Consider the following 23,678-nt stretch of genomic DNA (forward strand, 5'->3'; position numbering starts at 1 on the left):
AGAAGGCAAGTCAAAGAAATGCCCCTGGCACGTGGAGTGAAAGGTGGTGGGGCTTGCGATGGTCCTTAGTTCCTTCGGGAGTTCATTCCACAGTCTTGGAGCAGGAGCTGTTGACCACAGTCCCCATCCTGGAGCTGTAGACTCTTCTGGCTATCCTGGGGCCAGGTCAGGAAGCACCTTGAAGAGAAGGACCAAGACCCTGAACTTGATTTGAGATGCTATGGGAAGCCAGTGTAGAGAGCAGAGGATGGGTGCAATGAGCTTGCGGAGCTCATGTTGCTGAGGAGAAGCACTGCAGCATTTTGTACTCGCTGGAGTTTCCTAAGAGTGGATGGCTCTATCCCCAGACGCTGCATTTCATTATGGTGTAAAATAATACAAGTAAAGAGCCCAATCCTGCAACCCTTAGTTTTACAAGTAACGCTCCCAGGAGGACCTCCTTTTGAGGTCAGTGAAAATACTTGCATGAGAAAGGACTCCTCGTTCAAGTAAGGGCTGCCTAAGCTAACACAGTATGTGCAGACCAGTACTGTACAAGTGCACTTTTCAAAATGGGTACGAACAGTCTCCTATAAATGGATCTTGACTAACTCCACTGAAGCAGCAAAAATACCTAAAACTGTAGGAACTGCAGGTTCTTATGGAAATTTTTTTCCAAGAAAATTTCAAGAAAAATTTTCTTCTTTCTCTCTGCTATTTCCCCCTCTGAGATGGATTTAAAACTATTTCTGGAAAGTAAGCCTGGTTGGTGGGCACTCTCTGATTGAGAATATTTCCTTACTTTCAACTGTAGGCATCCACACACATCGACTAGAAGGAGACTTTCAACTATATTGTTTTGATACAGATTACTGAATATTCATATTTTCCTGGCACAGAACCAGGCAAAGCTGGAAGAGTAGCAGCATCTTTTATGTCTTCAGAATGGAAATTAATGCTTATGGAATACAACCCTGATCCCACACTTGTATCTGTGCAGATTCAGAAGTCTGCTGCCAGTTACTTTTAATACGGTAACAGAAACATGCCCTGTGGAAATAAGATTCTAGTTCATTCAGGTTGGAATGCTGATAATCAATGGCATCTGTATTTTGGTCCTTGATGAAAAGTACAAATCCCATGCAGCCTCCATTTTGTTTTTTCTTAAATATTTAATAGTTAATTTTATATAAATTTATACACACACTTTCAAGGTCAACAGCAACTCAAAACATAAGAACATAAAACAATTAAAACATTAATGAAATCTTAAAAAATTAAAATGATGGATGCTGCATCATCTTTGCCTTCTTTGAAGAAAGCACATTTTCTAGCTAGAGCAGGCTGGCAAACGAAACCACAAGATAAAATAATGTCTATGGCAAACTTCTCTTGTGAATCAGCAGTAAAGGTGAACGTTTTGCTTCATGTGTAATGGATAGCAGGCCCTTACCTTGAAAATTTTTACTCACATGAAGAGGAGGTTACTCATCTGTGCAGTAACTGACGTTCGAGATGTGTCCCTGTGGGTGTTCCACTCTGGTGTCGGTGCGCTCCTGTGTTTTCGCTCTGAGATTTTTACAACAGTGTCCGCACAGGCCTCACGCGCCAACTGTGTCTCAATAGTGCACATGCACGACTGGGCGCCTCAGTTCCTTCTCTACAACAGAGAGGGTGGGTAGTGGAGCACCCACAGGGACACTCATCTTGAAGAATGTCAGTTACTGCCCAGGTAAGTAACTTCCTCTTCTCCTTCAAGAGATGTCCCTGTGGGTGCTCCACTCAAGGTGACTGAAAAAATTCTGATGACCTCTAGTGCCCATTTGTCCGGAGTGATGGCCTGCCAATTGTGGCAAAAAGGGAGCAAACTGTGCCCCAAAAACTGGGTAGGTAGTATGAGCGCTGGAGTGGGTGAGAGGTCTTCTGTACCCTTGACCAAGGCTTCAAATCTGCTCGTTAGGTGGAGGGGGTTGAGATGGTGCCGACGGCTTCGCTGGTGCCTATGTCTTTGGCGTTGTTGATCATATGGCTTGCGGTATCATTGAGTGTAGGCCAGATATCATGGGCGTTGATAAGGCTGATACCTATATTGTCTCCTTCTAGTCGATGGTGTGTGGATGCCTAGGGATCTGAGAGTTGCTCTGGAGTCCTTCATGGTGTGCAACACTTTGTTGGTCTTTGTAGCGAATAACTTCTCTCCATAGAAGTGGAGATCTTCCATGGTATTTTGAATCTTGCGTGGGAAAGAAGATAATGTAAACCATGAAGCCTGACGCATGACGGCTGTCGCGGTGGACCTGGCAGCCATGTCAGCAACATTGAGGGCAGCCTGTAGTGCTGTGCTAGAAATAATTTGTCCCTCAGAGACTACCGCTTTGAATTGTTCTCTCTTGTCTCTGGGATATCATTAATAAAGTCCATGAGTTTCCCATAATTTCTGTGGTCATATTTGGCCAGTAGGGACGCATAATTAGCCACCCTGAATTGCAGTGTAGATGATGCATAAACTTTTTGGCTGAGTATGTCTACTCTTTTACTGTCCTTCCCAGAGGGGGTGGACCGGGAATGCTGCTGTTTGTTCCTTTGGTTGGCTGCTTCAACTATCAGTGAATTTGGTGCTGGGTGTATGAAAAGGAACTCTGAGCCCTTGGACGGGACATAGTATTTCCGGTCTGCGTGTTTGCAAGCAGGTGTTATAGTGGCTAGTGTTTGCCAGATATTCTTGGCAGGGTCCATAATGGAGGCGTTAATAGGGAAGGCCATCTTGAATGCGCTGGAAGGTTGTAATATGTCAGTCGGCTCATGCTGATTTTTCAGCACCTCTTCCAGAGTAATCCTGAGGACGTTCACCACTCTTTTGAAGAAGTTGTGAAAATGAGTAAAATCAACAGTTGTTGTTGGAGGTGGGGGCATAATAGTCTCATCCGGTGAGGGTATGGTGACCAGATAGCAAATGTGAAAAATTGAGACAGGGGGTGGGAGATAATAGGAACCCATATTAAAAAAAGCCCCAAATATCGAGACTGTCCCTATAAAAATCGGGACTTCTGGTCACCCTAGATGATGGGATGAGTTGTTATTGGTCAGAGAGGTGTCAGGTGCTCCCTTTTCCGTGTGCAGGGTTGCAGGTTGTTCTTGTCCTTCAGTCGCAGAAATGTACATAGGCTCAGGAGGAGATCTGATGTCACCTCTTCTGGGGCTGAGTTGGTCACTATGGTTTCTCCACAGGCTCCAGCAATGCCACTTTCCAGGGAATGGCATGGGTGATCCCACCCATGGTGTCCATACCAGGGTGGAAGGTCCTTGGAATATGAGAAGAGGCAGACAACTTTAAGCCTGAAGCCTTGGCACCGAAGCAGTGCGCATCGGCAGCAACTGGGATACGGACGGTGCTGGAGGTGCCCGGAATGTCGTATTTACTGAGCCGTGGAGCAGTCAGCACCAATGAGACAGACCTGCTCGGAGATCATTTGGAAAGCGGTTGGTCTCTGTGAGGCGAAGAAAGTGGCCATTTTTTTTTGTTTTTTAATTTTTTGCTGACCTAGGCGGACTTTGTCTTGAGGAGGACTCTGCACCTGGGTTGGAGGGAGGTCTGAGGCACTTCTCCATTAAGATTAATTGAGCCTCAGGTCTCTGTCCTTTCATGCCCTAGCCTTTAACAGTGAACTCCCCCAAACAGTGAACACATTGAGAGTGGCCGTCTGAAATAGGAATGGCATCTCTGCATGTAATGCATCTCTTAAAACCTGGTGAGCCAGGCATAGTATGAACTGTCTAACTAACGGACAGGAAAAACGGGAAGGGAAAACACTTTTGTTATTGTTGGAGAGAACGGGGAAAGGAGACTTCAAATTTATCTGACTAATTACTGGGTAAAACTTTGTAGAAACTAACTAAACTAGCCAAAACGAAAAAATTTTGAGCCAGTCTGCTAAGCTCTGTCTCAGGCCGGGGACGGTAGAGAAGGAACTGAGGAGCCCGGCCATGCACACGCACTGTTGAGGCACGGTTGGCGTGCGAGGCAGGCACTGCGCCTGCGCGGCCCGTGTGGGTACTGCTGTAAAAATCTCTGAGCGAAAGCACAGCAGCATACCAACACCTGGAGTGGAACACCCACAGGTACATCTCTCGAAGGAGAATGATTTTTATTTTGTCACATTGGTGAAATCCTCTCTTCACTGAAGCCAGTGGGAGTTTTGCCATTGACTTCAGATGGACCAGGATTTCATGCATTGACTTCAGAGGGGATACATATGAAGGATTTTGCAGGACTGTGATCTAAACCTCTAGGACGATGCTTTTTTGTTCAGATAAGAAACTTGCTGTAAGCTTCACATTACAAAACCCTTATAATTCTTACATCATATACAAGGTTTTAACATCTGAACTAGCATCATATCTGGGCAACCCAAATTAGCTCAAAAAGGTCAGAAGAAAATGCCTATTTTTGTTGTTACCTCCTTAAAAGTCTTGGAAAATCAGTCTGGAAAGGTGTGTTTGCTATATTATTTGTGTACAGATGCAGAGTGTGATTTGAAACTTTCAGCTTCTATGATGACAGGTTTCAAAGTAGCAGCCGTGTTAGTCTGTATCCGCAAAAAGAACAGGAGTACTTGTGGCACCTTAGAGACTAACAAATTTATTAGAGCATAAGCTTTCGTGGGCTACAGCCCACTTCATCGGATGCACAGAATGGAACATATAGTAAGATTATATATATATATATATATAAATATATAAAAAATATACATACAGATAAGTTGGAAGTTACCATACAAACTGTGAGAGACTAATTAGTTCAGATGAGCTATTATCAGCAGGAGAAAAAAAATTTTGTAGTGATAATCAAGATGGCCCATTTAGACAGTTGACAAAAAGGTGTGAGGATACTTAACTTAGGGAAATAGATTCAATATGTGTAATGACCCAGCCACTCCCACTCTCTATTCAAACCCAAGTCAATGGTATCTAGTTTGCATATTAATTCAAGCTCAGCAGTTTCTCATTGGAGTCTATTTTTGAAGCTTTTCTGTTGCAAAATTGCCACCCTTAAATCTTTTACTGAGTGGCCAGAGAGGATGAAGTGTTCTCCTACCCGTTTTTTAATGTTATGATTCTTGATGTCAGATTTGTGTCCATTTATTCTTTTACGTAGAGACTGTCCGTTTGGCCAATGTACATGGCAGAAGAGCATTGCTGGCACAGGATGGCATATATCACATTGGTAGATGTGCAGGTGAACGAGCCCCTGATGGCGTGGCTAATCTGATTAGGTCCTATGATGGTGTCACTTGAATAAATACGTGGACAGAGTTGGCATCGGGCTTTGTTAGTCTCTAAGGCGCCACATGTACTCCTGTTCTTTTTTCAGCTTCTAGTTCAAGCAATGATTTTCAGCTTTGTTTTCTTCAGCCTTTGAAAGTATCATTGTGGCACGATCATCTACAGAAAATGATGTGCTTGGAACTCATCTTAAAGCCATAGAAATATGAGACGGAATTGACTTATGAGGTCATCTAGTTCATCTTCCTCATCCCTCCACTGGGATTTGTGATGCTCTCCGGAGAAAGAAAATCTGAAGATTTGGGAATCAGAGAAAAAGTTGGCCTCCTAGCGTAACTCAGGTTCTGACCTTTACCCAGTAAAGCTGTTCAGTTTGAATTTCATTTAAAAAGTGCCAAGATTCTCTAGTGAATCAAAGGAGAAAACTGTCTTTCATCCAAATGGATATGGCTTCAAAATGACTAATCCCAAAAATTAGCAAGCAAAAGTCACAAAATCATTTTCTCCTTCGACATTAATACAGATGCTACATCATTAACAGGGAAGACCTGACAGTCACCATTACATCTGAAAAAGCAGGGATTAAAAGAGGTCTAGGATATCCTCTCAGCAAACTAAGGAACTGCATGAAGGGTTACAGAAGGGTCACTGGATTTTCTAATCATCACTTGCAAGGAACCAATACAGAAAATGTGGGACACACACAGTGGGGTACTCCTAACCTAAGTTCCCTCTAAGCTGTGTGGCCACACAGCAGGCTATAAAGGGATGTGCAGGCAGGCAGCCACAGGGGCCTGGAGAGGAGGGAGGTAGGGAGTGGGCGGGGACTGAGGAGGGAAGGGGAGCAAGTTGGGGCGAGCAGGGCTGCCATGGGCCTCTCCTCCAGCCCCGGAGCTCCTGCTGCCGGTGGGGAGAGGGGGGCTGCTCCCCGGAGATCCATGCTGCCGGTGGGGAGAAGGGGGGCTACTCTCCCGGAGCTGCTGACGGCGGGGAGAGGGGCTGTGGAGAGTCCTCTGGCCCCAGCCCTGGGGCAACCTGCTCCTCAAACTCCTCATCCCCAGCCCCACCCTAGAGCCTGCTCCCCCAGCTGGAGCCCTTCCCCCCCAACTCTTTGCCCCAGCTCTTGAGCCCCCTTCCACACCCTGAACCCCTCATCCCTGGCCCCATGCTGGAACCTGCACCACCAGCAGGAACCCTCACCCCAACCCTCTGCACCAGCCCTGAACCCCCTCCCACACTCCAAACCCCTCAGCCCCAACACCGCCACATATCACCTCCATATTGGTGCACATAAAATTTATTCCGCACGTGGATATAAAAAATTAGAGGGAACACTGCTCCTAACTGCCAGAGGGATGGAAGCAACCGGAGACAAGGAAATGGAAAACACAGGCGGGGACTAGGTTGTAGTTAGCAGTAGAGGAAATCAGATTGCAGTAGGAGTACAGCTAGCATAAAAACTTGATGGACATCCTATTGATCACTAGGCTAATGGCAACTGGGCTTCAGCTGAGGGATCTTTTTTTTTAAATCTCTGTCTACAAATGGCATCCAGTGAAGAGGAGAAAAACATATCATAAGAGCTTTTGGTATGCAGTGAACATGCTGGAAACAATGGTAGTCATGGGTAATAAAAGTGCATAGGTAGGTGGATTCAGCTAAGGCAATCGCAGCTGCTTTGTATCACTTTGCTACAGTACATACAATGCTAAAGGCAAGGCACTTCCGGATAATGGACACAGAGTGAAAAATGTGCTTACCTGTACACTCATCTGAGAGCAAGAGCATTAGTGGTTAGTGCTCACAGGCGGGGAAGAGCCTCACATGCAAGATGTGGATCTCTTTCTCTCCACAGAGAGATGCTGCTCTAGCTCCAAGCTTTTCAAAAATGGGAGCCTCAAGTTTGACTCCTCAATCCCAGTTCAGGGACCTGAGTGAGTGGCCCGATTTTCAAAAATGCCAAGCAGCCAGAAGTTCCAATGGGAGCTGGCTTCTTATTTAAATGCCTTAGGAACCCATTTTGAAAACTATGCATAGACATATGTCAAAGAACCAATATACAGACACGTACACACAATGGTATAGTAGAAAGATTTCATCAGCATGAGTTTGGGACGGTCACATTACTCATGAGTGACAGAATCACATATCAGTGACTCAAGTTATCCCGAAAGCTGAAGCAGCTTTTATACCACGCGGTCAGTCGGTGCTGAACACCGGACTCCAGTGAGGTAGCATGAGTTGTCCTTTGCATGTGTGACACGGTAGCCTGCTTAAATAACTGCAGCTCTCTGGTGGCTTCCACTACCCTGATGGCAGTAGTGTCTATAGTCTAACAGCCCACCCCAGAGTGAAACTGGCCCGTGTGAAATGGCGCATAACACACCATCTTTTCTGCTTCTTTGTTGAATATTTGTGCTATAAAACACCCAAAATATGTACTAACATGCCGGATAGGTAACTGGGTAGCTAGGCTGGGTGAACGAATTCAGGATTTCTTATTGGGCAGGGAGACTGAAACTTTGATAGCTGCTGATCTGAGGCCAAGATTAATCCGAGTGCTGATGATGTATGTACCCTGCTCACTACGTCCTCACACAGCCACTTACGGATTTGATTTTGGTTGCAGGCGCTGGAAGCCTTGTTTTGCAACGTAAGTAATGGTTTGCAGAGGAGAAAAGTTGTATTTCAAAAATGAGGAGGCTTCGAGCTGACACTGTAGGATCTCTCTGGGTATTTCCTGGTGTGGAGAGTCCAGAGGGAATTTTGTCTCGGCCCCTTCTGAAAATCCTCGGGAAAACACTGTTGGATCTTTTTGTCCCTCAAACTTTGCCAATCAGTGCTGTGCAAAATGTTTACCTCACGCCACTGGGATTTTCATCAGCAGTTTTGGTATGAGTTCTGCCTGCTTTTGAGACTCTCAGGGCCCAGCTGACAGAGAAGGTTTGCACACCTAGCCAATCTTCCCACTCAGGACTAGAATAGCAGGGGTCGGTCAGGATGTAAGAAAAGACTGTTATCTCCCATGATAATAGTCGTCACCTCCCTGTCACCAGTCCCAGCAGCCCCTTGATGGAATGAAGCATGGGGCAGTGGGTGGAAGGGGAGAGTGGGGTGGGTCTAGGTCTTGCAGAGGAGAGGAGCAGAGAACAGCAAAGAGGAGGGTGGGAAGACGGTAGCAGGGAGAGGGCATTCCCTTTGGTGGTTCACATCTAGCCCCATTTAACCAAACTGAATTTTCCTTTTGCAAGCCAATAGATTGCAGCGGTGCACAGCTCCACGCCAGGTGCTCGAGACGTCAGCACAGCACCGAGCCGAGCCAAGCTCCGGAATCCCGGCCTCTCTCTTTCACATACAGGTTTTCTCCAATCGCTCTCTGGGGCCCTGGACTAGAAAGCGCGTTCTTTCCATCATTCTCCAAACTGGCCCCCGCCACCTTGCTTAAGAGACAAGAAAAGACCAACAGATGAGATTGGGAGCAGGGGGTGTCACAGAAAGGGAAGAGGAGGAGGTAGAGTGGGGACATGGAGGCACAAAAGGAGTAAAAAGTGAAGAGAAAATGAAAGGATGCTAAAATGCACCCTCTTTCCTCTCTCCCGCTTTTATCTTCTTCCCTCTCTCTAGTCGATGTAGGTCTTTCTAACGCATCACCGCAGCACCTGAGTACACACCAGTCGTGCAGCAAGTGACATGACTAACATCCATCACAGGAGACACATTCTCTCTCACCTCCCCAGCTGTTGTCCCTGCAGCTTCTCACCCACCACTAACTTCTGCTCAGGCTCCCTTTCTTCCGTCCCCACCAATGTTTCTTGAAAGTATTTTAGAGACTCCCCGCCCCCACGCCTATGCTTTTCAGTTCCCCTCCTCTCTTCGTTAATGCTGCCATTCAAAAGGGAGTTCCTTTTCCATCATTCTTGTTTTTCCTTCCTAGAATACTTCCAAAGACACGACAGGAAGGATGAGATGATGGATACATACCCAAAACAGCCCCAGATCAAATAAACACTTATACACACATTTAACTTTATGCACATGCTTAACCTCCATCCCTATTTAGCAAAGCACTTAATCACACACTTAACTAAGCACACATTTAAGTTCCATTATCTTCAACGGGACTGTGCTCATGGGCTTTGCAGAACTGGGGCTACCAGTTGTTCATTTGGTGTAGGGTGAAGCTCTGTATATGTTTCTCATCTGGAAATAAATGAAGGAAGCTTTCCCTATGCAAGTTCTAATGATCCCTTCTGGCCTTGATATCTATACATTTATGAATCTAAGTTCTCCACATTTATTTACTTTTCATGAGAACAGTGCAGCAACGGAGCAGAGAAGAACATGCAGGAGAGCGAGAGAAACTTACGTGGGTTTCGAAGCTTCTGCTTGGTCAGTCTGCAGTTTCTCTCCGCCTTCTACTTCCATAGTGCAATAAACGATGCGATTTGGAGCTAAGGATTTTAGACCCTGCACTTCCATTATGACAACCTACGGAGCGAAGAGAGGAAGTGTAAGGAAAGTACTGAGCAACACAACAGCGAATTAGCTCTTTCAGCTGAAGCTCTTTCCTCAGGGAGACTGTCCAAATATATATGATATGGGTCTGCTCTTGGGGGGTTCTGAATGCCTTCAACTTCACAACACAGTAAGACCAATAAATAAGTCTTGTTGGGGCTGAGATCCAAACAAGAAGCCACTCACAAAACATCAACAATCCATACCACTATGAGCGCTGCAGATTGGACTCACCTTCTGCTAATATTTTTGCAAATTCTGTCAATCCCAGTTCTTTGCCTGACCCACACTAGCAGAATGTGGCTCTCTGTTCCTTTCCAGTGGCAAGGCCACATAGAGACTTATCAGTCTGCTACTTCGAGCTAATGGAATTGATCCCTTAGCTGAAGCAGGAGAAGCTTATGTGTTTAGGTCCAGAGATCCCGGATTCAGTCCCTGTAGATGACTCACCAACGAGTGTCATTACACAGGAAGTCCAGTAGGATGATGCATTTGTTTGTTTACAACACAGTATATATAATTTCCAACCTTATGTCTGTCTTATCAAAACTTTTTAGAAGGAATTTCTTTTTTCTTCTTTTAATGTTGATGAATCATCATGTTAACAATGTGTCTTCATTAAGAAATCACATGGATGTTTCTGTTCTTCTTATAACTAGATATGCCATGGATAAATTAAAATTTCAAATTCCATTCTATGTATTCCCTGATGCATTGTCATTCGCCTGCAGATTCTCTCATGTGTACAGAGATCTCTGCAGATTCTCTGATGAATCAATGTTTCTTGGCCAAACTTCTACTGCACAAATGTTTTGTGCACATGAATGGATTGTTCACCCTCTAGAACTTCAAAGCTCCACTTACAATTCCCTCTGAATCGGTTTCAGTAGGGATAAACATGTTGAACAACATTGTCACAAACAGCTTGTTTATGAACGTCACATAATTTTCCTACAAGTAGGTCTAGTGCTTTGTGACATTTCACTGTTTCTTGGTACCTGCACACATACGAGTTATACCATGTTTGATGTCTACATCAAAGACATTAGCCCTGGGTTCATAACAACCAAATTTCCAATACAGCTGAACTGAATATTATGAATATCGTGAAGCCAATATTACCTTAAATATTTTAACAGCTGAATTCAGTGACATTGTAAACAGTGTTCATGCTTTGTGTGTATATAATAAGATCTTCTACACTTTCCACTGAATGCATCCGATGAAGTGAGCTGTAGCTCACGAAAGCTTACGCTCAAATAAATTGGTTAGTCTCTAAGGTGCCACAAGTACTCCTTTTCTTTTTGTAAACAGTGTTGTAAGTTGCATGCTGTTAAATTGGGGTAATGGTGAAAATTGGTGTAACTTACATGGCAAAGGGGATATTTAGCAGAAAAAACAATAGACAAGTATGGAGGAAACAGTAAATATAAATCCTCTTTCATTTTACACCTTTTTCAGGTCCGCTCTGTGTATGCTCAAAAGCTTGTTTCTCTCACCAACAGAAATTGGTCCAATAAAAGATATTACCTTGGCCACCTTGTCTCTCTGAGGAATAAAGTGACATCTCTACTTAGCAATAATCAAATGCAAAGACACCTAAAGCACAAGGTTTTAGTAGTTTAGGAACCAGTAATAAAGTCTCTGTGAAATTACAGTGATGAATATTTCTATCCCAGAAGTTCTATTTTTGATTTAAAAAACCCACATAACCCTATTATTGCAAAAAGCAAAGAGAATGAAACTTTGCATTTCCCTGAAATAGTGTGTTTTTAGGTAGCATAGAGAAATGAGGCAGCCAGATTAGTCCCTGGATTAATTCCACCCAATTTCAGTGGAGTTGCCCTGTGGATGAATTTAGCTCATGGCTTCTACACTTGGTAAAAACATTGCGACATTGTGAAGATGCTAGTTAATTACACTACTGTTTGAGTGTAATTACACTACTGACTTGATACAAACTACCTTGAATTTCACATTAGTATAATCTCCATAGATTATTCTAACAAGACTGGGAGAAATCTGAAAGGGCACATTATGAACCTTGGTAAAAGCATTTTATAATTGTTTCCTAAAAGGGAAGAAAGCCCCTCTTGGGGATTAGGAAATCCTTTTACTGATCTCTGCCCCTCAAGCTGTTATTTTAATATCTACTCTCATGGCTCAAACTGGGCATTGATTGGTGTGATTCTTAATCACACTAATTCAGCACATTATATGTTCAAATGGAGACAGTTTGTAGCTTTTACCTCCAAGGAGAAAGACAGCACAACATCTGACTTTGAAAGCTGGTTTTCATTTTCTTCTCCCAGGTCAATTATTGAGGTGTTGTGGCTGCGTTTTAGCTTCTGTAACTTGAACTCAGAGCCTCCTTTGGACACTGGCATGCTTTCCAAGTTTGCCATCAGCAGATTGACAGAAGACTTCAGCTCCTCGATAAACATGTTTTCCATTTCTTTGGATACAAATTTCGGAAATTTGCGCTCCTTGGATTAAAACAACAAGAAAAACATGTTAAGATTTAATGGACAGTCAAGAGTCTCTTGAGCGATCTGGTTATGCCTCCACATGCAGTTGGAAAGTGCCTTGCATGAGGAGAACTACCACCACCCATAACAGCTGTCTCCCAAGCCCCCGGATGGATACATTACCTTTAGCAACTGGCTGAATCAGCGCCTGGAATTTATGTGATAAACTGTAGCTTCCTGTATGCATTTCTCAGTTTCACATTCATTATCTGTTAATACAGCTTGTCTCCTATATACATGCCTCATCAGTATACACGCCCTGGCCCACATCTGCAACTGGTGTGTGTTGCCGTAGCTACACTGAAGTAAATGGAGCTTCACCAAATTTACACAAGCGAAGGAATGGCACCCTGATTTTTATCCCCTCATTCAAACGACAGATTCCTCCATAGAGGTCTGCTCAGGCCTAATTTTAAAGTCCAAGTAGGATGCAAACCAGAGCCGAGCACAACCAACCCGAACCTAACCGAAGAGCCTCGTGATATTTTCAGAATTGACCCAAACCCGACACTTGCCTGAGAACCTGTGTCAGCGCTGCGGGCTTGTCCTTGGGGCTTGGCCCGTTGGGCACTTCCCACTCCCTATGCCCGTGATCGGTCTCTGCGTGTGGGGTTGTCGTGGAGGCGGCTGTATGTGCTGCTCCTCCTGTCCACCAGTGCCTTGTTGTGCTGTGTGTGAGGTGCTGCAACTGGTTAGCACACTCGCTCTGCAGCCCACGCAAAGCTGAGAGAGGTGGCGACAGCCAGCAGGAGCAGGACAGGCAGCTATTGTGCTGACCCCATGGGCAGGAGGAGGTGATCACAGACGATCTGACTCAGAGAGCCTTGGGTTGTTTTTCACGCACAACCTGAACCCAACGCTTGTAGTCAAGTGCTGTCAGGTTGCAGGGCTCTACTCTGCATGGGCCCAGCTGGCATGTGCACCAGAAGCGTCTTCTCCTACATGCAGCTCCGTCAGTTCACCTTTATTACGATCTGCAATGCTCCAATATGCCTTGGGAATTTCCTATCTAGCTGCATAGCACCCGTAGCACAAACACACCAGGATTTATTCTCACAACGCCCCCACAGAAGGGTTCGAAAGGATTATTGTCCCCTTTTTACACAGGTGGGACTGAGGCACTGAGAAGTGATTTCTCCAAGGTCACCCAGAGTCTGCAATAGAGCCAGGAGCTGAATCCAGATCTCCGCAGTGCCAGGCCAGTGCCTCGGCTACAAGCGTGCCCTCCCCCCGAGCAAGCATTGCCAGCTGTGCCCTGCTGCGGGTTGGGTTTGTATATGTCGGTAAATATTTGTCAGTGATTTGGGCGAGGCTGTCAATTTCACTTGTGATGTCACCTAGGCTTTGACTCCAGATCTCCCAGCTGTTTTCTTAAACACCCCCTGGTTGTCTCATTATGGTTCTGAAGTGCTAATGGGGATCTAGGCCTTGGGCACTGCTACCATGGGATGGGAGTTTAGAGGTGACCGACTAAGCTTCATCCCAGTTAAAAGCTCAGGATCCTAAGGCCTAAGTCCTGGTTGCTGCACTGAACCCAAGCAATGCGCAGCAGCCTGGGCTAACCAAGTATTCCCTCCCATGGGGCAGGCAGGATAGGCCTCGGGGCAGCAGTAGCCCACACAGCCTCCCCCCCACCTCATTCTCATCCATAGCAGGAGAAGGGTTTGTACAGATCCGTCAGCCCTGGGTCTCACCTGCCTGTCAGGGCATATGCAGCTCTGGCAGAGCTCCGTAGCTCAGAAGGGGCATGGGAACTCCATGTGGGCTCCCTGCATGCTTCACAAACCCCTGGGACACACACCCGATCCACTCCCTACCCCACCTGTGCTAGGAGTGGGCAGGGCCTGCTGCTAAGTCATTAACTAAATGAGGAATAAACACTGGCGGGAAATGAAGCAGTGAATGATTCTAGTCCCCTCAGCACCTTCCCTGCAATTTCTTTGCAGCAAACTGGCCATGCAGGTAATTCAAAGGGCAATCTCTCTTTCAGGCCAAGATTTTCAGAAGGCCTCGAAACCTGCACTTGAGGCCTAATGTCAAAAGAGAGCTCAGCTTCCATCTAGGCATTTCAGTGGGTGGCTAGATTTTCAGGAATTCAGCTCGTTGTCACAATGGTAGCGTGTGGGTGCTGGGGACCTGTGGTAAAACTTTCAAATGCACATAAGGATATGTCTACACCCCAAAAACAACAAAAAACCCATGGCAGTGAGTGTCAGACCCGGGTCAACTGACTCTGGCTCACACTCCAGGGCTCGAAATAGCAGGGTAGACATGCCAGGTCAGGCTCCAGCCCAGGATCTGAGACCCCCCACCCTGAGTAGTAAAGCCTGCACGGCTACGTTTAGCCCTGAGTCAGTTGACCCAGGCTTTGAGACTCACTGCCATGGAGGGTTCTTTGTTTTGTCAGTGTAGACATACCCATCCCTAAATGACTTAAGAACCCTAATCCCACTGATTTCCAATGGCTCCTACGTGCGAAAGTCATGTTTGAGAATGAGAGATAGGTGCTTTTGGAAACGTTATCCCAACACCACGGCAGGTACTGAACATTTACAGTCTGGCTCTGAGCTCTTTTGAAAATCTGTCCCTAAGTGTTTCCTAAATTAGTGACAACAGACCAGAATCTACCCCCAGATTCATTCGGTACAACTTCAGTGACAGAAATGGGTGCCAGCCAGGGGCGGCGCCAGCCTCTTCCCTGTGGAGGGGGAGGGGGGCTGAGGTGGGCTAGACAGAAAATTGGGGAGGCTGTGTCCCCACTTGCCATGAGGCCTCGCCCCCTGCTCCTCCTAAATTCTGCCCCCCCTTCCCTCCCCTCTAACAGCCCAGGGAGCAGCGGCCATAGGCGGCAAGGCACAGGAGTCAGGGTGAGTCAGTCCAGGCAGCTGTGGGGAGTCCCGGACCTTCAACCTGCCCTGGGCAGCACGGTGGAGCCGGGGCTGCTCTCAGGACCCCCGGACTCCTGCCCAGGCTTACTCCTGTGCTTCTGCCGGTGGTGCAACTGCCACTGACTGAGCTGGGCGCCTGGCCAGCAGCCACCACTCTCTCCCCTCTGCCTTCAAAGCTGGGCGGCTGGCAAGTGGCGGCTGCTCCAGGGGGTAGCTAAGGCACATTTTGGGGTGACTACAGCCCCTGCAAGTCCCCTAGGTGCTGCCTCTGGTGCCAGCAGCATAGGGGCTGGAGCTTGGGGTGCAGAGGGGGGTGCAGCACCCCCTGGCTTGAAGTGGTTGTCATTTTAAACTGGGTTTGCAGTTTGGTTCAATGGCTCTCAACATCCCCACTACACAAACACCTCTGGCCAGCAGCTCATGAATTAAAAAGTCATAGACATTATCAGTAAAAGGTTGCTTGGCAATGTTTTATTATTTTACTACCCAAGGATCCAAATCCAGGACTATCCATCCCCTTCGAAGAAACGAGCCTCTAATTCCAGGACTGTCGTAAGACATCTGATGCTTCTGTCCATCCCCCTAACTCATCTCTGCTTTTGACTGTTTTATAGGGGGCACCAGTAACTGTGCGAGGCATATGCTATCTGGCCAGAGTTCACTTCCAGAAAAAGCTCTAAAAACAGAACTGTGGAGACGACTTGAGAAATATCTTCTCACTCAAGGGCTGACAGTTCATAATGACACCATAGAAAGAGGTTCATAAAATGCACCCTGGAAAAGAAAACAAGACCATGTTTCTGCCAAGAAACCTTCTTAAGGCTGTAGGAGAAATACAAACAGCAACACAGCCTGGCGGAGTGTATCAGAGAGTACTCAATGGTTTATTCATTACAAACACATATCAAAGCAACACTTGTGCCAGGCAATTAAAATGCAGCCTTCAACCTCAAATCTCCATTGTCAGAAACTATCCTTTCAAGTAAATTATTCCTGGCCTAAATCAAACTATCTAATCGTGTTGTTTGATGGCCCGAGCATTACATAAGACAGAGACCACCCATAAAAAAAATCCCAATGTTTTTTAAAAGGTGGGAGATATTTTTGAAAGCACTGATGCTCAAACATTTATGTCCCGTCCCTGCACTACTCATCTCTCCCAAAGTACTACCTTCTGAACTGCTTCCATACATCACATTTCAAATGCAGTAACTATCAGAAACAAAAGCTCACTATTTGTTACCAGTAGCTTCTCCATCAAGGCCCAAACCCTGTAGTTCTTGTTCAGACGAGACTTTCACTGAAGTGGGTGGACACATCTGTGAGACAGGTTGGAAATCTGGTGTGTGTGTGTGAGGCAGCTCAGAGGAGGAACAAATTGGATAGATATTCATGGGGTGGTGGGAGGGTCAGTAGATGGCTGGCAAGTGGGGTGAGCAGGACCGATGTTGAGGGTGGAGAGTTGAGGCACTCTGGAAGTGGGGCAAGTTGGATTTATCTGTGTGTTAGGTTATCAGGTTCTAGGACATTATATGGAGATGCAGATATTGACTCATCCTGACAGGAGGACTAGGTGAGTCTCACTAAGTCCAAGTCAAAGAAAAAGGACAGGAGGAGTCTCTAAGGCTCAAGGGGAGGTAAGAGGAATAAAGCAGCCCAGAAACGTGCATGTTTGTTCCTTTAAATACTAATAGAAAACTGTGGGATGGGGCCTGAGCTTCTGATACTGACCGCGCATGTGTGCGGTGCTGAGAACCAGTGGGGACTCTGCCCTTTCATGAGCTGTCTGGGGAGCAGTGGGAGGCTGAGATAATGACACAGGTGGGTGTGAGAAGGCAGAAGTAGCAGGTGATGATACAGCAGATGAGATGTCTTGGTGGGAATTAGCGAGCTGAGGCAGGATGGCAGGGATGGATAGCACTGGGGTGAAGCAGAGAGAGCAGGAAGGAGTGATCCCCATGTAGGAAGGCTCCCACTGCTCTCGCACAAGGGGACTGACTGGAAGAGGGGCAGGACTGCAGCCAACGGATTCTCAGCAATAGACTCCATTATGATTATGATGGTATCACCCAAAGGCCTTAATCAGGCCTGGGGCTCCATTGTGCCTGGCTCATAGAAACACATGATTCATACCCCAGACCTCCCACCTGTGGAGGGGTGGATGCAACGGGGGAAGGCTGTTATAGCCCGTGAGTGGGGAGCCGTCTGGCAGGAGGATTCCATCCCTTCCATAGAACTCCCCTCCATCTAGGCTGTGTGCTCGAAAGAGAATTTTGCCCTGAACTATTAACCTTAAACCCCAAATATAGGGACAGGACATAAATTATATAATTAATTGTGTTCATTGCCTATGGGACAACCAAGAGTGGGGCGGCACTGTGCTAGAATCATAGAAGATTAGGGTTGGAAGAGACCTCAGGAGGTCATCTAGTCCAACCCCCTGTTCAAAGAAGGGCCAACCTCAACTAAATCATCCCAGCCAGGGCTTTGTCAGGCCAGGCCTTAAAAACCTCCAAGAATGGAGATTCCACCACATCCCTAGGTAACCCATTCCAGTGCTTCACTGTCCTCCTAGTGAAATAGTGTTTCCTAATATCCAACCTAGACCTCCCCCACTGCAACTTGAGACCATTGTTTCTTGTTCTGTCATCTGCCACCCCTGAGAACAGCTGAGCTCCATCCTCTTTGGAACCTCCCTTCAGGTAGTTGAAGGCTGCTATCAAATCCCCCCTAACTCTTCTCTTCTGCAGACTAAATGGCCCTGTACAAACACACTAATAGACTGTCCCTGTCCTAAAGAGCCATTTAGTTAGGAGGAGACCAACTAAATGGAAAGAAGAAAAAGGGAGTGGGGACATTGAAGGGAAGGGGGACAGAGCAAGGAGAAGAGGAAGGAGGGCAGGTGTGGGATGAACCTGTGGTGAAGAGAGACAATGAGGGATGCAGCAGGAGAGGATTAGAGCAAACAGCCAACTGGCACAGGGCAGAGAAAGCCCAGTCAAAACTCAAATTCTTGGACTTCACTAGCGTTGCAAGATCCCTGCCTGGGCTACTTCTGAATTTGCTCCTACTGGCTCGAGTCTCTGGCTGGCTCCTCCCTGCAGTTTTTTCAAGCCCACCTGGGGAAAGTGGGAACCACATAGGGCGAGATGTGAGATGCTCTCAACTGCGCTGAAATATATACCTCTGGCTTGGTGCAATGATTCTGCCAGCCATAATCCTGCTTTCATTTAATATGCGGGAAATATGGTCCAAAACCCAGGTGCAGCAATCCATCCCCATTCAGCAGAGCATTTGAACCAGGTGCTTAACTTTAAGTCAGTCCTTAAGTTCAGCTGATTTTAAGCACATGCGTAGGTGCTTTGCTGAAGTGGGGCCCAAAGCAGGACTCCACTGAACACCAAAAGCTGCATTTGAGCTGTCCTGGGCAGAAGAAAAGACATATCTCTGCTTGAGCGTTCCAGTGTGTGGATCAGGTTACTGAGTGATCCTGGGCAAATAACTTATTCAAGGTCCCATAGCTGGCCATTAAGTGGCTCAGCAAAGACAACAGCACTGGGGCACTCCCGCCACTTGGTCCTACTAGACCGCACAGCTTCCACCACATCTTAATTGAAAATATCCTAACTTTAATTTCTTATATGATGAGTTAATCTACCATTATAACTGAAACTCAGTGATGGGCACCTTGGTGCTGCATAGTACTTTTTAGTGCATCGACTTAGTGCACAATCAATCACCGTGCATGATACAATTCTGCAACATGGACCAGTAAATTAGAGATTTTTCTTTCATAAAATTAAAGACTAGCCTGGAACTGAATTACCAGCTGTGATACGTGAGCACAGAAACTAACTTTGTGCAGAAACTATAGAGAAGGATCCAGAAAATCATCTGGATGCTAGCAAAAAGCAGCATCCATGGAGTTGTGAGAATAGCAAGTATTTTAGTATGCAGTTGCTATAGGATTTTGACATGCTAAATTGGTGGCTAGCAGCAATCGTGGTAAAGGGATTAAGTAATAATATGTACTGAATATACTATCATGATTGATATGCTGGTTTCAAATACAATTTCCCTCCATGCTCCGAAGCTGCATTTTGAAAGTTGAGCCCTGCAAAAGGGAAGTTTCAGAATATATTTGTTTTAGGAGCTTTCACATGGCCTAGTCTCATAGGCCTGGTAGCAGCTTGTTTATGTTCTACTGTCCTTGGGGGAAATGAAAATGGTATATTTATGTTTGCAAATATAACTCGTGCAGTTGCACTCTCTGCTGACTGCCAGTGAGTTATAAATAGTACTGCCCTCATTCAAAAATGTAGTAAACATAAAGTTAAATACATAAATAAATAAATAGGTAGAACCTCTTGAATCAATACCCAAATGACCAGCTAACATTCTCAAAACCTTAGATGCTGACAATACTTCATGTAGAGTTTCTCTTAAAGAAACAAGAGATGGTTCAATATTTTCCTTAAAATAATAGGCCACCCTGATCTAAAAGAGGGGAAGAAGAGTCAGTTTTGATGATCTATCTGCCACTAACTTGCCATATGGCTCTCAGACAGCTCATTTTCTCCATCTGTAAAATAGGGATCATACCAGCTACCCTCCCAAGGATGCAGTGATGAAGGTTTGTACAGTGCTTTGAAAAATACAAAGCAATCTGTAAGGATGTGATGTACCCACAAGTGCTGCTGCTAAATAATTAATAATAGACTACAAATACATACTTTACTCCCAATGATCTCAAAATACTTTACTTAGAAGCAGCTTCAGGATTGCATTCCTTGTAGAAGGCTTCAAAATTCTGGTACAATAACCACATTTATACTTCAGGGAATTACAGTTTATCATGGAGGGACTCATAGTGTGTTTTTTCTTCTCTAGAATAAACCAGAGGGGGTCAGAATTGGCCATTCCTTTTGTGGCAGGGGTGTTGATCAAATCTGTCTTGTAAAATCCATTCAGGATTATTTTATTATCTGGCCCTGTCAGGAAAGTATGGAGTCTTATTTGCTCACTGATATGGGAGGGCTTTGACAGTGTCAGATTTTTACCAGACATATAAAGAGACTGACTTTTCTGTGTTTGCAAAGAGGAGCGTGCATGGGTGTTTATCCTCAGGAACGAGGAACCCACCTGAGTGCCACTGACGGGGCTGGAGATATGCTGGCAGTCTGCATTTATTCCGTATATTTGGCGGGAAAGGGCAAAACCAGCTTTTTCACAACACTGGCTGCTGGTGGAGGTGGGGAGTTCTGATTTGTTATTTGCATCCTGAATTGAAGTGTATTTAGTTTGCTGATTAGATTTCTACTAGTTTTTTTGTTTTTCTCTTTTCTTCTCATGGAGTATCCTGTCCTGACTATTGACTGCAACATTTCAGTTAGATCACAGAGGTACTGAGCATGGTGCTGCAGAGCAAACAAGTTATGCCGTTCACATTTGGGGTTTGATATAAGTCTCAGGAGATCTGGCAAAATCAGAGGTGAAATCCTGGCCCCAGTGAAGTCAGTGGCAAAGCTCCCAAAGCTATTATCCTTCTTAGGTCACCCGAAACTGTGTGAGAGTTACCCTGATACCAAACAGAGAAATGACTTGCTTCAGCAAGCTGTGGTGTGGTTCCAGATGCTTTGTTGCCGAAGTTAGTTTTGAGGGAGGGCTCATAGGCCTGCTGCACTGGATAGATATCAAAGGCAATTCAACTGTAACATGCGAGGAGGGTATTATCCCAGACAGGAGTTTGACACTAGGCCAGGAGAGTGCCAATCCACCCTTGCACAGCACTGATATTTGGCCAAATGTGGTTGTGTGCGCACTAGCAAGTCTGGAGTCATTGAGGGAAGGTTACCTACTGGCAGGGAAAGAAACAAACAGAGGAACCAACCCCAGCTCCTAACAAAATAGCTGCTTCTAGGAAAGAAACCAAACACCTCAGAGTGCCATTTCCAACATCACCTCTCCAATGCCCACACTCATCCCCCAAAAGGAATTTGGGGCCTGACACTAAGAAACACAGAGTGCCAGTTGATCCCACTAATTTCACTGGGAGCTGTGGGGGCTCAGCATCCCTGAGGAACAGGCCCTGAGAAGAGGGGTGCATGGTGGCTCCAGGGAGCTATGTATGTGCCAGTTACTAGTTAGAGTTTTCTTACCTTGGCAATTTGATCTGCCATTTGAAGGCGTCCATCTAACTCTCGTCTGATCTGCGCTGCTTGCTCATCTGGATTATCCAGCTGTGTGGCAAAACAGAAAAAAGGTAAACTGAGGATTTTTAGGATGAAAAAAGGCCACCACAGCACCACCCAGGAGAAGCTTGTTCAGCTTCTCAGAGCGTATGACTTCATTACATTATTATATAACATTTGTATTGTGCTAGCTGTGACAGGCACCAATCAAGGTCCAGCCCCTTTGCGCAAAGCATGGTACATGCGCATATTGATTTATTTTTCCAAAAATTCTTTAAACAAACATGCTCGGTTGAATGCATTTTGTCAGATTGCATTAGATGCCCATGTAGCTACCTGTGTGAGTAGAAATTCCGTCGTGGACAGATATATGAAGCCCCCGGGCTGCTGGGCCAGTTCTACGTTCACTGATGTGGGAAAACCAGTATCGTTGCCACTTATAATAGCACTACTGCAGAGGGCAGCAGAGAGGAGCAAATGGGGACGCAGAGTTGGTCTCACAGAGGCACATGAGTAAGGCTGAGTCGATCAGATTATGTGATTTTATGTGACTTTTGCAACTTGAGCCCCGCATGGCAGGGCTTGGGCTGTCAGCCCTGAGCAGTGGGGCTCCAGCTTCTGTGATTTATTGTTTATTGACCACATCCTGTCAGTGACTTTTACTAAAAATACCCATGCCAAAATCTTAGCCTTACATATGAGGCATGGTGGGAATTCACTGGAGATAAACTTAGTGTATGCTCTAAGGCCCAAATTTCCTTGCTTCTAGGGCAAAGTCTACCCTGCCTTTTCACATTATGCTTTCTTCATTAGTTGTGTTACCTATAGGTCAACATTTTAGGCTTCATTCAGGCTCCTGGGGAACCCAAAGGCACAGTTCTGGAATGCACTAGCCTCCTGTACAGATTCCTGGCAATAATGGCGGCATGCCTTTACGTAGCACGTCAACCTACATCATCAGAAGATAACTGTACCTATATAAAAGGGGAAAGGAAGATGTTTTGCTGAGGAGGACAATAACTCCAAAACACACTTCACCGTCCCTTTTATTTTTCAGGCTTTCACTACATTTGCTAACCCCCCCTACTTTCAAGGACATAGCAACATCCTATTCCTTTAGCATCTTGTCCTCTTCCTCCAATTGTTCGTTTTCAGCTTCAGGTTCTGGAATACAAGCTAGGGATTCATGCTCTGGACTCTCATCAGTACTGCCATTGCAACTATTATGCACAGCGAGTGCTCCAGGTTCTTGTTTGGTCTAAAAATATGAGGAAAAGCTGTGGTGACCAGGGTTCCAGTTTGTTCAGCAGAGGATGTGACAGGCTGCTCTTGAAGTTTCCATTGCATTTTATTTTTGCTTTAAGTGCCTTGCAGTGTCCCTTGTGTCAGATCAATTTGGTCTGTTGGAGATTTTAATTAACCAACTGTGACCGATGGGGAGGGCATTTAATGGCAGCTAATGACTAATGGCGGGAGGTGAAGCCAAGCGCCTAGAATGTGGCTGGTTAGCAGACGCCTGAAAGCACTCTACCCAAAGGTCATCAGTACTGTTATAAACCACTAAGATATGCAGGGGTAGGTAAAAGAGTAGCTACCTTTTCCATTATTTTTATTTACACATTTGTTGAAGTTAGACGTCCCATCACACATTTCCATGGACACAACGTACTGTTTTCAGCACTGCTCTTTCCCTAAGCAGTTAAAAGCAAAGGCTCAGTCCTGAAGTCTTTCATGAGGCAAATGTCCCAGTGATTTGGTCCCAAGTGCTGAGGCTATTCTGAGAGGGCCACATTGGGCACCAGTTTCATTTTACTGGCAATAAAAAGCATAGATAATAGATTCAAAAAGGGTCTTAACAGATTAAGAGAGAGAAATAAAAGAGGATACTCTGATGTGTTATCATTTGAAGGATTATATCAATACCTTTGTGATTCATGCATAATAATTCCTAGGGAATTTAAAATTTCAGTGTAATATCCACATTTACATAAACACTAGGCTAGCCCCTCAGCCGTTGTGCATCCACTGAAGTTACTGAAGCAATGCTGGTTTACACCAGCTGAGGATTTGGCCCATTATATTAAAAGTTCTTGAATCTACTGACTTCCGTAGCAATTTGGACTGAATAAAGATTGGGTAAGGGCTTCACTACCACGTCATACAGGAAATAACTTCCTAGCGTGCAGGGATCAGAACAGTGAAGGTATAGCTGTGCCTTTCTATTTGTTGTGCGCTATATGCAAGCGAACACAATATTCACCTCGACACACACTGGCTTAACCAGCCCTTGAGAA

At 45.6% G+C, this 23,678-nt stretch overlaps 1 protein-coding gene across 24 annotated transcripts in view; it reads right to left on the bottom strand.

The window, feature by feature from the left end:
• The window catches only part of CADPS (calcium dependent secretion activator), a 372,276-nt gene that overhangs the window by 190,374 nt on the left and 158,224 nt on the right, over positions 1-23,678 (bottom strand). For all 24 annotated transcript variants that reach the window (XM_037904776.2, XM_037904781.2, XM_037904775.2 and 21 more), the window contains exons 4-6: positions 21,352-21,432; positions 12,027-12,263; positions 9,629-9,750 (exon numbers count right to left, since the gene is read on the bottom strand). In XM_037904776.2, the coding sequence (XP_037760704.1) occupies positions 9,629-9,750; positions 12,027-12,263; positions 21,352-21,432 (440 nt within the window). The remainder of the gene's footprint in view (positions 1-9,628; positions 9,751-12,026; positions 12,264-21,351; positions 21,433-23,678) is intronic.

This window comes from Chelonia mydas, chromosome 7 (genome assembly GCF_015237465.2).
Source record: "Chelonia mydas isolate rCheMyd1 chromosome 7, rCheMyd1.pri.v2, whole genome shotgun sequence".
Classification (NCBI taxonomy): domain Eukaryota; kingdom Metazoa; phylum Chordata; order Testudines; family Cheloniidae; genus Chelonia; species Chelonia mydas.